Raw genomic sequence first — 16585 nt, 5'->3', positions numbered from 1 at the left:
AGCAGTGATGAGAAAGAAGATGAGGCGCAATGGCAGGTGGAGACAATGGTGGTGAGAAGGTGACTCATGGAGGGAGGGGGCCCATGCAGGGGGCCTTGCTGAAGCACCCTCAAAATCCTGTCCTTGTGTTTCCTGTATGCAGCTTACCTCCAGAACTCCATTCAAATAAGATTCTGCAGAGTACTAGTTATTTGGGCTTAAAATAGCAGGGTAAGGCCATCACTGTTGCACCCTGCTTATGTGTGCACAGACATCTCCTAGATCCAGGTCCAACAGACCATATCTATGTCTGTCAATTTATGCAGTCCTGGGTTCAAGTACAGCATCCTGGACCAGTCAGTTTGTAACTCTTTCCATAATCACCACTTAACTGCTTTGTCATTTCTCCGTGTTTTATTCTGCCACCCTATGAGACCACAAGCTGTTCCTTTCACAGAACAGATGGGAGCCAGAAGAATATCACCAGGCTTCCAGGACAGGATGATTTGCATAGCAACAAAGGCCTCTCTACAAAAGATCTGGCATGCTACATGTTAATCTTTTAGCATGCACAGCAGAGGGGACAACTTGGAAAACGGGAGTGGGGGGAGAGAAAAAGAAGAAGATCTTCATCTCATTGTTTTTCTCCTACTGCAGGTCTCTCAAGTGTAAGGAGGGGGGAAATGGAGCATTCGTGGATGTGTGTGTGTGTGTGAGAGAGAGTGTCAATGCAGAATATAGGCAATACATTAAATGAAATATTGATATATCTGCACCAGCGGGCAAAAAGGGAATTGAGAATGGATGACATAACCCATCGCCTCCTGCAAGAGGTGTTGTGCACTCCAAAGAGGATTCCTTGTTGGGATGAATAAAGCCCCTTAAATCCTCTCCCCAGCTCACCCTCAGTCCTATGGGGACTCTGGCAAAGTTAGAGAGTCCTAGGCCCTGCTCGGACAATCAGTCGGTGTAGGTTGGATGTCCATGGGGCTGGGGAGGGGGGATAGAATTATGGTGGCAGGCCATGCACACGTTCAACAGATTATCAGGACAGACCCTAAGCATGTGGAAACTGGCCCCACATGCAGGCCTGGCCATGTGCTTTCCCCCTTTGCAGATCCAATATACACAGAAATACTTCTCACGCACTTGTCACATGTACGGGGAACATGCGGGGTGGGGTGGCTTCCATTTCATGCTGCTTTTGGATATTGCCTTGTGTTACATGGCTTTCCGTCATTTGAAGTTGTGATAGTTTGGGCTTTAGCCAAATGCGTGTGTTTTTATAGAATTGCTCAGTACACCACTTTGGGGAAGGAAGGCAGTCTAGAAATCCTATCCGCTTAATAATCATACATACAGACATACATACAGAGCTGGGTCTCCTGTACCAGACTGAGAGTCTCCAGGGTGCCAGTTAAGAGCTGAAAGTACCAACCCGAAACAGAGATGGACAGTGGCAGCAGCACTAGGAGGAAGAGGGAGCCGGTCCAGGAAGCCAGCATGTCGGCTGCTGGGCAGAACTGCAGGACCTTGGAGAGCTCCCAGGGCCCGGCATCGGTCAAGGGTCCACCAGCACTCTGCCGAGTAGGCACACCACTGACATAGGGTGGCCATGTGTCCTCCTTTACAGAGGACAGTCCTTTATTTGAAGGGCTGCCACTGCCAGAGGGCTGTCCTCTGTTTTAAAAGTGTCCTCTGTTTGAAGAGCTGTCCAGCCCAAGCCCAGTTTAGAGATAAAGAACCCTCAGAAGGAAGAGCTGGGCCTTGAAGCCACCCATCAACAGTTAACACCTGGACAGCAGCCTGAGCAAGGCACACTGGTCACCTGGCCACAGTCTCCCGCACTAGGGTGAGATTTAAACAATATTTGAATTACATTATTTCTATTTAAATTCGAATAGTTCCTTCTGAATTTGCATCTATATGTATAAATTAGCACATGAATTAGCAAAATTCGTGCAAATCACTGCCCTCTGTTTTGGTGATGCATGTCCTCTTTTTCAGCAATTCATAAGAGGCCACCCTACTGACATAGATAGCTCACTGGTGTGTACATGGCCACGGGCCCCCCACAAGCCTGGAGCTGCCCGTGAGGTTGGTAAGAGGGAAGGACAAAAGAGCGAGTGAGGGTATGCGCGGAAGTGTTGAGTGGGGTGTCAAGAGTTCAACTCCATCTGGCACACTGAATCAGAGGGAGAAAGAAAATCTTATTCAGCATTGTTTCTGTGTTGTTCCCGCAGAAAAAGTACACCACAGACAGTCTTTCACGAGAGTGCCTGGTATAGCACATTGCCAGCTTGGACAAGATGGCACCAAGTGAGAGTAATTTGTCATTTTTGTTTTCATTGAAAACACTGCCAAAGCACTGATTCCCAGGACACCACGTCCTGCACTTAAAAGCAAATCTGTCACCTACATCTTACTTCCAAAGGTTGAGGTTTGCACTGAAATCTGAAATCCAGAAATTAGATGTGGCATGCATGAGTGATTTGAAGTTTTCAATTTAGATTCTGTCATTCAGATGTGCCTCATCTCTAAAACCCATAAGCCTTTGCTTTGCAGATAGGGGAGGAAAATCAGCAGGGATTTCTTAGAACAGTTTTACTCTCTCACCTTCTCCAGCAGGACAAGTAAACTCCCTACTACGCTCCCTCAGCACTAATCATCACTCTCCTGCATTTGCTGCTTATAACGCAGAGGTGTCAAACCTCTTTCAGCCTGAGGGTCAACTTTGGTTTCTGAGAAGCTCCTGGGGGCTGCACTCCCATGGTGGGTGGGGCAACGTTGAAAGGGGCAGGGCCAAAACACACACCAACTTCTTGACCAGCAGTAACTCAGCTTTATGAAAGGCATTTCAACCCCTCTAGAATGGGGGAAAACTGCACAAAAGCCAAGAAAACACCAAACAATTGGCAGTCAGGGGGAAGGGGATGGAGCCAGGGGAAGGGAGCATGACCTTCTGGGGCACTCTGGAGGCTGAACTGCGCTGTGTGAAGAAGTCCTTCCTTTGATCTGTCCTGAATCCCCCGCCAATCAGTTTCAGGGGCGACCCTGGGTTCTAGTATTGTGAGAGAGGGTGCAAAATGTGGGTCTGATCTAGGCCACCAACTGAGGAACAAACCCTTACAGCTCTGGGTCTCAAAGTGGGACGTGGGTCTCTGTAGGGAGGCTGGAAAGTTGTCAGGCTGAAAACAACATGAATTCTGGTACCTGTGTACAAGGCACATATTTGCATCTAACGTCTTCCTCAGTGGCAGAGCACCTGCTTTGCATGCAGAAGGTCCCACACTCAAACCCTGGCATCTCCACTTAAAAGGATCAGGGAGCAAGGGCTTGGAAAGACCTGTTCCTGAGACCCTGTAGCTGCTGCCAGTCAGAGGGGAAAAAACTGGGGTTGATGGCCAGGCAGTGTGACCTGTTATAAGGCAGCTTCCTTTGTTCTGCTTCTCTGTGCCATGGTGGAGCACGAGATGCTAACGCCATGGCCTCTGTCCCCTGAAAATCTTGCTCTGCCCACTTTCTGGCCTTCCTTCCTAGGAATAAAGGCTTGAAACTTTTTGTTTTCTTTTACATTGGAAGAGAGTGTCTCACCATGCAGAGTTCTGTCCTCAAAACCAAATGCCTCACTTGGGCAATGTGCCTGCACGGACATAGAAGACACCCAATCCTCCATAGAAGATCTGAGGGCCAATTCTTGCCTCAACCATGACCTCATTAGGTGGCCCCTTCAGCAAGACACCCTTTCGGCCCTCAAATGGTATGGTGAGACTGGTCAATCTTACAGGGCTGTAAGGCCCAATGAGACAATGAACATGAAATAATATTTATTGTTGTTGCTGACAAAGAGCAATACAGTAGATGGTGTGCCTCACTCTCACATTGATCGTTGGTGCTGGTGTATCCATGATACACAGTTCTGTCTTTGCTGGCAAGATAGTTTCCTCTCTTACGAGGAGTTTAAAATTAGCTAGGTGTCTCTCCCCAATTTTGCTTGGCTCTCTTTGCCTCCCGGGCTAAGAACCAGAGTGGGCAGTACACATGGAACCGTGTCTCTTTTGTTGGGTGTTATACTAGAACAGACTTGTAAAGAGCCACTTGCCTGGTCACCCGTGGGGAGCAGAGTCACCACTAGGTGACCATGCAGGAAATATTCTTAAGAGTTGGTCTTTGTCATTTGGACTTTCAGAATCACAAACAGCTAGCATAAGAATATATCATGAGGGGTTGGCATTTTCATGAATCAGTACCTTTTGTAGACTTATTTGCAAAGCTGTTCCAAGGGGAGGACCAAATAATTGTTGCCCTGTATTGCAGACACTCACCGCGATGAGGCCTATGAGCCCCTGCCCTAATGTATATTTCTAAGCACACGGGCAGCTATGGAAGGGGCTGTTGTCTCCACAAGTGAGCATCTCGTAACGTCAACATCTTTAACATTAAAGGCCAAATGGTCCTTAGATTAAAGTATGCACTCATGCTTTTCTGTGGCCTTCAAGGCCTCATGCATACTCGCAGCGGAGAGTCTCCTGTTGATGTTGCGATAGCTGCAGCGCAGCAGGTTCCAGAACGTAGTCCTCAGGTCCCGATTGAAGAATGCGTAGATCAGGGGGTTGATGAGAGAGTTGGCGTAGCCCAACCACAGCAGTGTCCTCTCAAGCCGCAGTGGAATGCAGCTGCATCGGCTGCCACAGATGAAAGGCCTGGCGGTAGACATCAAGAAGAAGGGGAGCCAGCAAAATGTGAAGGCGCCAACGATGATGCCCAAGGTTCTGGCTGCCTTCTGCTCCCTTTTGAAGATGGAAATGTTCTTGCGATCTTGGCGGAGAAGTTTGGACAAAGTGGCACATTCCTCTGCCGCCTTGTTGCGCTTGGTGCTGTGTTGACGGTGGATGCCGGCCTCAATGCAGTAGGCACCATCTTGCTCATAGGGTCTGGGGAAGTCCATGAATCGGTGTTTCTGAGCACTGGCCTTGGCTGCCTTATAGATCCTGTTGTACATCACAAGCATCACCGTCATGGGGATGTAGAAGGCAACCCCAGTGGAGTACACGGTGTAACCAAAGTCTTGGCTGATGAGGCAGACCCGTTCCACAGTGATGTTCTTAGCCCAGCCGAACAAAGGAGGGAGAGTTATGGAAGCAGAGAGAAGCCAGACAATGAACACCATCTTGGCCATCAACTTCCCATCTTGTCTCACAGGGTACGTCAAAGGTCGAGTTATTCCCAGGTACCTGAAAAACATTCATCAAAGGTTGCTAGGTTGGGCTGGATTGCATTTTTCTGCTTCTAAATGCTAGGCAAAATTATTCCAAAATCAAACACACTAGTGCATAAATGCTGTTGAGCTATCTATCCATCACATTCCCATACTCTCCAACATTTTGCAGATTAAAAATAGGGGCGCATTTATGACACCTCAGTTTCGTGGCTGGCTGGGGATGCTGGGATTTGTAGTCCAGCCATTCTAGAGGGCAACAGGTGGAGGAAGGCTGAACTCAACAACATCATACCAATGGGAGGCTGCCCCCCAGATGGGGTTGGGAAGAGCACCTTGAACCCACCCACCTCCATGGGTCCCATAAACGAAAAGACAAAACCAGTTGATTCCACATATAAATATGGGCTTTACTTCAGCAGTTCAATACACAGAAATAATCTACGGTTTACAACGCCAACAAGGAAGAGAAATAATTAACATAGAAAATGTCACCTTTGTGGTGGCCTTGGCTGTGAGAGCAGTCTTTGTAACCCCCTGTGATGAGGTTGGGCCAGGTAAGTAGAGTCAGGTAAATTGGTTCCCTTTATTTCTAGCACTGTTTTGCAGGATTGGGACTGGAGCTGGCTGCCTGGACCTAAGCCAGGAAAGAGTCCTTCAGGCCCCTGAGGTCTGTCCCAAGACTCAGAAGGACCTGATGCCTTGGGCCAGCCCACTCATTCTTCCAATTGTTTGCTTGCTTGCTTGCTTGTTTGTTATTAAGATTTATATACCGCCTCATCTGCTAAGAAGCCATCAAGGCAGTGTACAATGATTTAAAACAAAACCTTGAAACAAGAACATTAGAAACAGTGAAAACATTATAAATACACATTTTGAAAAGCTAAAATGAAAAGATACATTTTCACACCCTTTCTAAAGGCCAAGAGAGTGGGGGCCAATCATAGTTCTTGAGGAAACCCACAGAACTACCTATGAGAAAAGGGTACAAAATCTGGAACTCTTTAGTTTAGAAAAGAGGCGAGTAAGGGGAAACATGACAGAGGTGTATAGAATTATACATGGTGTGGAGATTGTGGATAGGGAGACATTTTTCTCCCTCTCTCATAATACTAGAACCCAGTGGGGTCCTCCCATGAAGCTGATTGGTGGGAGATTCAGGACAGATAAAAGGAAGGACTTCTTTGCACAGCGCATAGTCAAATTGTGGAATTCACTACCTGTGGGCAGCTGGTTGGCCACTGTATGAACAGAATGCTGGACTGGACGGACCCCTGCTCTGATCCAGCAGGGCTCTTCTTAACTTCTTATTACACAGTTTGGGGGCAGCACAGGAGAAAGCCCTTTCATGTTTGCCCAATGAACAGGGCCTCCCTGCAGGTAATGGTGCCCTCAGGAAGACCTCTCCTGCAGATCTGAATACTTGAGCAGGTTCATAGCGATACCAAGCCCTCTTTTGCCTAAGAACGTCCTCCCTCTCCCTAGGCAAGTACCTTTTAGGGATCTCTTTTACTCTCCAGCCCAGGGATGGAGCTTTGTTCCCTTTTAGGGAAGTCTGAGTTTCCCCTTTGCATTCTGTTGCTGTCTTTGGAAAGGCTACTTCCTCTTCTTTCACTCAATTCTCCACTGTCTAACCAACCTTCCCCCTTCCCAACTGGCTTGCTTCCTTTTTATCTCTCTGCTGCTGCCTTGTTTCTTTCCCTGGCCTCCCAAAATGGTCTCAGCTGTGTTTCTGGAGCTGGCTCATTGCCTGGTAACCCCTGCCATGTCTTCCTGGGGGGTGTCTCCAGCAGAAATTTACTCTGAGCTGGCTGCATTTGGAGGTCATTAGGGATACATGATGTCGTGGCCATCCAGCAGCCACCCCAGAACTTATCACCAAAATACTGGATTTCCTGGGACTGCTGAAATTCCGATTCTTTCCCTCAAGTCGGGTTCTCCCTGGTATAGTTGCTGTGTGCCCCAACCCCCACATTTACCTCGGGTGTGCTAGCCCTGCCCAGGGGTGTGCCTTTCACTGTGACCCTGGTCAAGGGGTATTTCCTGTGTGTTTCCCAACCCTGCACAAACCAATTAGTGTCTACTCAGAAGTAACTCCCATTGTGGTCAGTGAAGCTTGTCCCCTGAATGTGCACACCAGCATTTACAAAGGTCCCCTTCAATTGAAATAGCACATTTTAAAGCACTACTTCCCTAAAGGCTGTAAAGCGCTTTCCTGAAGCTGCAATTCTCCATTGTTTGGTAAATTCCCTTCAGAAGCAACTAATTCACACTTTTGTTCCTGCGCAGCATTGGGTTAGAAAGGGGGCTGGTTTCCCATCCCTTTGTTTTGCCTCCCTGTCTTTCCCAGCACAAACATATGTGTGTCTACTCAGAAGTAACTCCCATTTTGGTCAATGAGGCTTGTTCCCAAAATGCACACTCCCAAAGTTACTAAGATTCCCATGAATCGAAATAACGCATTCAGAGATCCTAATGTGAAAGCTTTGAAGCCTTGATTGGTTACAGCAGGGCAGCAAGGACACTGTGTTCTTACGATGATTGTTTATTTAAGGAAGGAAGTAATGCAGGGTGGTGGGGGAAGAGAGAGAAGGAGATTGTTCACAGCTTCGGCAGCTTCAAGGCAGGGGGAACACTGTGTTCCTGTGATGATTGTTGGTTTAAGGAAGTAAGTAATGGGGGAGGGAGTGAGAGAGAGAAGGAGAATGATTTTTGGCAAGACACTGGAGGAAACCTCTCAGAATTTTATCAAAGGAGAAAGGGGGGGAGAGCCTGGAGAGGGGGGAGACTCTCTTATTGGTTGAGCAGCCCCTGCCAGTCAGATGACGTTCACTCCAACCCCCCATCTCACCCAGAAGTATCTTCTGTGAAGCAACTTATACTGGTGTGATGCACTTGCTCGTGGAGCCCTGCACGGACACAAGAACACCAAAGCCGTTCCTTTGAAAAAATCTGGGTAACCCTTCATTTGCTTCTCCTTCTGTTGTCATGGAGAACCCCCCCTGGTCTCTGCCCTGCAGCTTATTTAGCTGATTCCCAGATTGGTTGGTGACTTCCCAGGCAATGCCACTGACTCTGGGGGATAGCTCTGAGAGCTGCCACTGGTCTGAGAGAGGCCCCTTGTCCCACCAATGCAGGGAGGCATGGTGAGGGAAGTCCTGGTGGTGGTGACAAGAAGCCTTCCACATCTCTAAGGAGAGCACCGAAGTTCATGCACCTCAGCAAGCCCAGGCACATGGGCTCAAATTGCATGAGGGTCCTGCCAGAACAGGCTAGTCTGGGAGTAGGGCTGGACAGATGGGGATTACCCATAAAATGTCCCAAAGCTCCTACTGGAGTGTGTTAGTTTTACAATAGGTTTGGGGTGTGTGGCGGGGGAGGGGGGAGACCAAACCCCCTGGATCTTGTGATTGATGGATCTAGGGGAGACATCGAACATCCTTATAGGATTTCTGTAGAGTTAGAGGCTTCTGCATTATAGATATTTTTTAAAGGAAGTCATAAACTTGATGGCCTAACACAGCATACAGCAGGTGCCCTTTGTTGAACAGGCTGTTCCTTTTAATTTCTGAGAATATTTATACCTAAGGGCAGCACCAACATTTTAGATAGGAATAACTAAAATAAATCTCCATATCTCAGACTTTATGGCTCCTCCTAACAGGAGCGTCACAAATTAAATAAGTGCAGACTGGAACTGACGTTGAGTTCCACACGGCCGCCCTTGCATTTGTAGACGACCTTGTAATTGGCACAATTAACATTAAGCAGCTCCTTTCTATTTTTGCTCAGACTTCTTTCCTTTGTTAAGGGAAGGCTTTAAAACAAAGTCATATACCCCGGGAATTAACCACATGGATGGGAATACAGCAGGCTGGATAAAAAGCATTAGGAGATGGCTATCCATGAATGATCTTTGGTATATTCTTTTGTTGGGAGCTAGGGTGGTAAGACTGACTTGACTGGAACTAGTTAAATTTTGTAGTGCAAACATTCCCTTATGGCCACCTTCCCCAGCCTGGTGCCCTCCAGATCTTTTGGATTTCAACTCCCATCAGCCCCAGCCAGTATGACCAATGGTCAGGAATGCTGGGAGGTGTAGTCCAAAACATCTGGAGGGCACCAGGAAAGCTACCCTTAAGGTGTTGGATGAGGATGGACTGTAAGATGATCCAATGGGGTGGATCCAGGATCTGCCTTAAGAATGTAAGAAGATCCATGCTGGATCAAACCAAGGGTCTATCTAGTCCAGCATCCGTCAAGACATGAGTGCAACAGCACCCTCCCCACCAGAAGGCACCCTACCTTCTCTTGATGGAATGGCTCAGCTCACAAAAGGTATCTGCTAGATTTTGGGGGATCCCACCGGCCCCTCCTTCCACACCACAGCTCAGCCCAATAAGCAAGGTCCCCTGAGCCCCTGTGTAGGGATGGGCAAACAAGCAATGTTCGAGATCGCTAGGACTCTGAACATAATCTGATCACTTTTCTTGTGCCCGTTTCCATTTGTGTTTGCGATCACGGCTCACATTGCACGAACAGGAGATTTGAACATACCAAGTAGTGATCGAATGGGAAATTTGTGCAAACCTCTTGAGAATTGTGCAAATTTCCTCCATAGACTAAAACAGGAGTGATTTAGTCTACTGAGGGAATTTGCACAAGTTAGGGAATTTGCACAAGTTAGGAAATTTGCATAACTCGAACTTGGAATCAGGAACGAGATGAGTGCGAGCATGTATTTGACGATTTTTTTACATTTTTGGCGGGCGCATGCTTGTGTTCATGTTCACGGCTCCGAACAGGGCATGCCTGCATGCTTTGCAAGCAAAAATGAAATACTCATACATCCCTAGTGTTTCATCTTCAGGGCCCTGGAGGGGTTGCTGAGGTGAGGATGGGGTAGGATAGTCCATTTCTGCCAGCCCAGTTGCACACAACTAAATCTGGATCCAAGCCATTGTGTCTTCACAGGGTCTTCAAGGACATTGTGTCTTCTTGACCAACGCATAATCTACACTTTGCACCGGTCTTAACGTATTGCTTTCCTGGTTTTAATTTTTTTTTAAAAGTAATTTAAACCAGGAAATTAAATTAATTTTTTAAAATAAATTAAATATATATATATATTTTAAAGAAACTGGAAACAAAGCCCTGTGAAGGGAGACTGAAAGAACTGGGCATGTTTAGCCTTGAGAAGAGAAGACTGAGGGGAGAGATGATAGCGCTCTTCAAGTACTTGAAAGGCTGTCACAGAGAGGAAGGCCAGGATCTCTTCTTGATCATCCCAGAGTGCAGGACACGGAATAATGGGCTCAAGTGACAGGAAGCCAGATTCCAGCTGAACATCAGGAAAAACTTCCTGACTGTTAGAGCAATACGACAATGGAATCAATTCCCTCGTGAGGTGGTGGGCTCTCCTACACTGGAGGCTTTCAAGATGAGACTGGGCAGCCATCTGTCGGGGATGCTCTGACTTGGATTCCTGCATTGGGCATGGGTTGGACTCGATGGTCTTGTAGGCCCCTTGCAACCCTACAATTCTATGATTATATGATTCTATGTTTGACCCCAGAACCGCCTAGCACCATGCCTTTTTATTTAACATTCAACAAGGCAACGTTGAATGATCAGACCGGGGCTGTTGCAACAGATGGCAGCTCCCCGTTTACCAAAGAGACAGGAATTGCTGCGATGTGGAGCAGGGGGTTGGACTCGATGGTCTTGCAGGCCCCTGCCAACCCTACTATTCTATGATTCTATGAAATTCATTAATCATTAATCAGTGCATTCATCATTAAAAGTTAGGATTATTGCCTTGTTGATTCTCAGAGCAGTAGCTTGTGAGAAAATCTGTTGGCAAGGATAAAAATACTTTGGTTGAGTGGTGACCTTTGGCCAACCCCTGCAAAATACATAGAAATAGCATCTGGATATTTTGTGAACTTTGGCTTCTTTGACCAAATCTCCACCAGAATGTTCCAGCACTGGCACAGATGTTTGTTAAAACAGTACTTTTACAAATTACACAGTTTTGCAGCAGGTCAGAACAAAGTATAACACATATTGTATTTTACCTGTTGAGCTCTGCCTCAATTTTACAGGTTTTAGTCTGAGCTTCCTTAGATATTTTTCTGTGCCGGCTGTATGGGTGTGAGGGAGGGGTGTCGGATCTCTGACTCCCCCTTCCGAGGTCAGAGCGCTAGCCCCGACCTCAGAGGGGGGAATCCCCAGTATCCTATGGCCCCTCAGACAATGTCTACAGGCATAGGATTGCTCCCTAAATAAATGTTCCCTAGGCCTACTCCTAGGCCTACCTCTGGCCTACTCCATTAGTCAGAGAACCAAGAGCCACTGGAGATAAACATCACAGCAAAGGGAAGACCAACTTAGCCTCATACATCGGCCAGAGAAATAACAGCTGCAGGGAGCTTGTTTTGCTCATCCCTGTCAGAAAAACACACACATGTAGAACTTTGTAATTAAGAACGAGTGCCTGACTTCTGCTCCCCTGCCTCCCAATCCCTTTTCCTTTTGTGTCATGTGTTTTAGATTGCCTGAGGGCAGGGACTACCTTATTATAAATCTTTGTTAGCACCTCTGGGAGCCTTTTTGGCTAAAGGGCAGAGTAAAATTCTGTAAATGAATAATAATCAATAATCTATAAAACTGTAGGAAGGAACCACAGAAGAATCAGAGGAGAGGAGAGGAGAGTTACCTCAACTTCTATCAACCCACCTTTAGTTTCTTGAGAAGTAATTCTCAGTAGTAGTTCAGTAATAGGCACTTCCAAATACGAATGAGAGACTATGAACTCCCTACTTTCAAAGTGGATTTCTCTATTTTCAAAGTAGAATTGTGGCAGATTCTGACCTCAGTTACAGAGCTATTAAGCATGTCTAATTTCCATTTAATACACCATCTCTAGCTATGCCTCCATTCCCTTCAAGTAAGCAGTGGCTGTAGCTTGTTTAAAATATACTGTATATATCTGCTATTATAAAAGAAACAAAAAGAAACAGCAGTAGTGGTAGCCTTGATGAACTTCTTTGGCACCTCATGTTTGCTGCTTTGGGTCATCTCCTGTAGACCATGAAAGGCATATCTAGTGACAAGCCAAAAGACCACAAAATTAGAATCTCCATCCCTTCTTAAATTTCAAGCCTAGTTTTGTTGGGCTTGACACAGGTCTCAGAGTCTCCCATGGACAACGTCCTTGTGCATATTGATTGACTGATTGAAAATATTTCTTGGCCACCTTTCAGGACAGGAGCCCTTCCAAGGCAGTGTATAGCAATAAAACAGATAAAACTGGCATGACACTAAAATGATAACAACACAATAAAACAATAGTACAATAAAAACAGCAATAAAAGCAATTGTATCAGGAGAAGGCCAGAGTAAAATACTATCTTTTCAAGGTGTTCTTAAAAGTCTGCAATGTTGGAGCATGGCAGAACCTGATGGCAACTTATTCCAGGTGTGTATTCCATATAACTGGAACTGCCTTCATGGATATGGGTCGCCATCTTGAATCTTCTTACAAGTGAAATTCACGATGGCTGCCTGGTGGCCTACTCCTGAAATTACTGTTCAGTGTTTGGTTTTGCCTGCCAAAAATAAACTCCTTTAACTCAAGTCAATTTGGATTTCCTTGCATAGTGGAATTCAAAATGGCTGCCCATTTCAACCGAAGGCATGAGGTGAACATCATGCTGGCCTGCAACAGTTGGGATAACATGCTCCATCTGGCAGTTCTGCAACTCTAATGATAATATATATCCTATAATTTTGTAAGGAGTTACCATCCTGAGATAAAAAGAACCTTATGCACCTCATCTTGAGTTCTGTGACTGCTCTGGGCATCATACTTTACAAAGGATGTAGGTACTTTGGAATGGATGTAGAGGCAGGCAAGAGAGTCAGGGATGTGGGAAACAGGTCCTACGGGGAAAGATTGAAGGAACTGGGTATGTTTAGCCTGGAAAAGAGAGGTCTGAGGTGGAAATGTATCAGTCTTCAAATCCTTGAAGGGCTGTACACAGAAGAGGCCAAAGGTTGTTCTCTAGTGCTCCAGAGGCAAGATCTAATGGTCAGCGGTATGATCTGATGTGCTTAAGTTACAGAATGGGTAGACGTTGGTTGAACATTACAAGACACCTCTTAATGATAACAGCAACTTGACAATGGAGCCAATTACCTGGGGGAGGGGGGCTTTCCCTCACTCGAGGTCTTCTGGAAGGGACTGGATAGCCATCTGCTGAGGGTGCTCTAGCTCTCGATTTTCTGCATCAGGCAGGCAGTTGGACTAGATAAACTATATCAGAGATCGGCAGTGTGGTACCTGAAGCCACCAATGTGCCCTCAAGCATCTTTCTTGGGCACCACCAAGGTGCCCTGTGCAGTGGAGACTGGTAGCTCCAATGTCAGTGGGGTGGTGAAGCCGCTTTGGGTTTCAGTCAGAACTCCAAAGGAGCTATCCAAGGTGGTTCACACCTTGGAGAGCTCCTTCAGAGTTCTGACTGGTTCTGACTGAAACCTGGAATGGATTAACTGCCCCACTGATACTGAGGCCACCAGCCTCCACTGGCCCTGTCCCTCCCATTCCCCGCTGCCCCCAATTAGCACACCCTCACACTGGCAGCTGGGATTGCTGTGAATTAGATTTTTGTTGGTGCTGAAGTTTCAAAGGAGTTTGTGTTGAGGCTCAGCCACTGCCTCTGCCTTGCAGTCCATCTTTTGGGCAGGTTACTTGCCCTTTCCCATGCCTCCCATGGCAGCCATTTTGTGGTGGTGCCCAATGGGCCCATGGCCCAAGACAGTTGTCTACCCTTGGCCTATATGCGCCACTCCAACTCTATGAACCTGTGATCTCTCTACGATCCATAAGCAGGAACACACACACATCCTTACCTGTCCACACTGATGACACAGAGAGTCATGATGGATGCTGTGCAGCACATGACGTCCATGGCAATGAACACATTGCAGAAGACCTCCCCAAAGAGCCATTCCCCTCCCACCAGGTCCGTGATGATGACAAAGGGCATGACAGCAAAGGCCACGGACAGGTCAGCTGCTGCCAAAGAGACCACCAAATAGTTGGAAGGCTGCCGGAGTTTTTTGACGGTGCACACAGAGATGATGACCAAACTGTTGCCGGCAATGGTCAACAGGGTGATGATGGAGAGGACCGTCCCAATGACTACTTTCTCGGTGTCCCCATACAGCAAGATATCCTCCCCGCAGTCTGTAGAGTTGCTGGCATTGAGGGGTGGTGGGTCTGGTTCAGATGTCTTAGAAGGTCCCTCAGTCATGAATGGAGCTGGGGTTCACTTCTGGGTGGGACACTCTTGTGCCGTGGTCCCCACAATGAGATGCTGCTGCCCTGAAAACTGAATGGGGCCAATCTTTGTCAGCATGCTTCCAACTGACCACTGTGTGGAAAACAGACACAAGCCGATAGTATTGCTTGGAGTCAATGTCTACTGCTGCAAAAACAAACAACCAACGGTTAGATGTGGCAAGTGGAGACCCCTGCAGATTCACAGATGTCTTTTGTCCTTTCCTCCTTCAGTCCCCAGACACTTCCCCATCCACAGTGTAGGGATAAATTTTGAAGTGCTCATCACGAGCACCCCCTTAGACACCCCCCCCCCCAGGAGGATCCAAAAATGCAGGCAGCTGCATTGATCTATCAACAAAGAAGTTCTAGCAGTTTCCATCTCCACCAGAAGCAGGTCTTTTGTCAAGTTAATGGGTCTTAATTGCCCATTCCATACCAAGCCACCCCCAAATACTTTGCATTACAACAGGGAACAATATATTGTGGTTGGGGAGGTTCATTTTCCACCAGCTACCCTGAGGAAGTATTGCTCAAATTCTGAGGATCTAAATTTAATTCTAATTTAAAAAGTGCGGACACTGCACCCCTGTGAGCCCTTCCTCCACTGCACCACTGTCCACAGTATTTGCATGCAACACTCTTATACAGACACTATTAACACACATAGTCTAAATGTTCACCAGTTGTGGCTGTTCTTTCCTATTCATTCTTTGCCATCAAGACCACACTGCCCGCTTTTCCCCTGGGCTTCATCTGCTCAGAATTTGGGGAATTTCTGAGCAGTTGGAAAATGTTCATAAACATTGCATAACATTCTCAGTAGCTGAACCAGTAGCAAAGTAGGGTTTGTTCCAATCAAATGAAACCAGTACTCCTACAATCTCTAGCGGATGAGGTTTCAAAGACCGCAGCCTGCACTGATCTGACTGGGGTGGGGAAGGTAAGTTGGCAAAAACCATTTCTTTCTGTAAATCGATGTGTTCTGTGCTTAATACTGCCAAGCAATTGTTATAAACTGGGATTACTCTATTTCACAGCGCATCTGGCTCAGGGCACCTGTCTGTGTTTTCCTCTCCTTAAATAGTTAAGACAGCTCATGCAAATAGAACTAGACAACTTGTTTTCATCCCTTCTTTTTCCCCCCAATAGGATTTCTTTTTTTAGATTCCCCAAGTGTAGTGTTGTTTGTTCAATAACATAAGAAAAAAGATATAATAAGATGTCAGGCAATTTGCTAACTAATCTTAGTTGAATGGTTGACTGATCGACTGATTGCATTTGTGCAAATTTGCGAATGAGTTAAAAACAATCTTCCTAAGCAAAAAAGTGAACCACGGGAGCCATTCCCTCCACTGTGAAAGGTGGGATGCCTCTTTTAAGATGGTGCAGTTGCCATCTGAAATTCTTAGAAACACTTTTATTAAAAATAATATATATATTTTAAATGTCCTGTCTGGGGCACCTTTTTAGCAGATCAAAAATGTTGATAAATCTTAAACAATTAATCAGTTAGACTTCACGGCCCTTGTAAAACATTATTAAAATGGGGAAATGTGCATAGCAGCAGGCAAAGGTAACATAAGAATCAACTCTAAGGCACTCAGGAGAGCTCAGTTCAAATCCGGCTTTGTATCAGAGTTGACAGTGATAGTTCAGAGATACCATTGTCCTGTTTCATTATTAAATACAGTCATAACAAGACTCCATCCCCGAAATGTCCTTACTTTTAAAAGAAGCCTTTGTTGTTCAGACAAAGCAGTTTTCCCCAGCCTGGTGCTCTTCAGATGTATCGGACTACAACTCCCATCATCCCCAGCCCAGCAACAGAGTGGCCATAGCCAGTGGCAGAGCATCTGCTTTGGATGCAGAAGGTCCCAGATTCGATCTCCAGCTTCTGCAGGTAGGGCTAGAAAAGACTCGTGGCTGAAACCCTGGAAAGCCACGGCTGCCAGTCAGTGTCGACAGTACTGGGCTAGATGGACTGAGGGTCTGACGCAGTATAAGGCAGCTTCCTATGTTCCTATGATGATGGGAGATGGAAT

At 46.5% G+C, this 16585-nt stretch overlaps 1 protein-coding gene across 1 annotated transcript; it reads right to left on the bottom strand.

Annotated features, from left to right (window-relative positions):
- Positions 1–4441: 4441 nt before the first annotated feature.
- Positions 4442–14619, bottom strand: LOC146343569 (5-hydroxytryptamine receptor 7-like). Its single transcript, XM_084860189.1, is given in 2 exon segments — positions 4442–5213; positions 14111–14619. Coding segments are annotated over 2 exon segments (1281 nt in total).
- Between the last annotated feature and the right edge of the window lie 1966 nt (positions 14620–16585).

This window comes from Heloderma suspectum, chromosome 5, assembly GCF_057233095.1.
Source record: "Heloderma suspectum isolate Gila_16-S chromosome 5, 16-S_ref, whole genome shotgun sequence".
NCBI classification, from domain to species: domain Eukaryota; kingdom Metazoa; phylum Chordata; class Lepidosauria; order Squamata; family Helodermatidae; genus Heloderma; species Heloderma suspectum.
The sequence above is the reverse complement of the archived record's forward strand: the minus strand, read 5'-3'. Positions and strand labels throughout refer to the sequence as shown.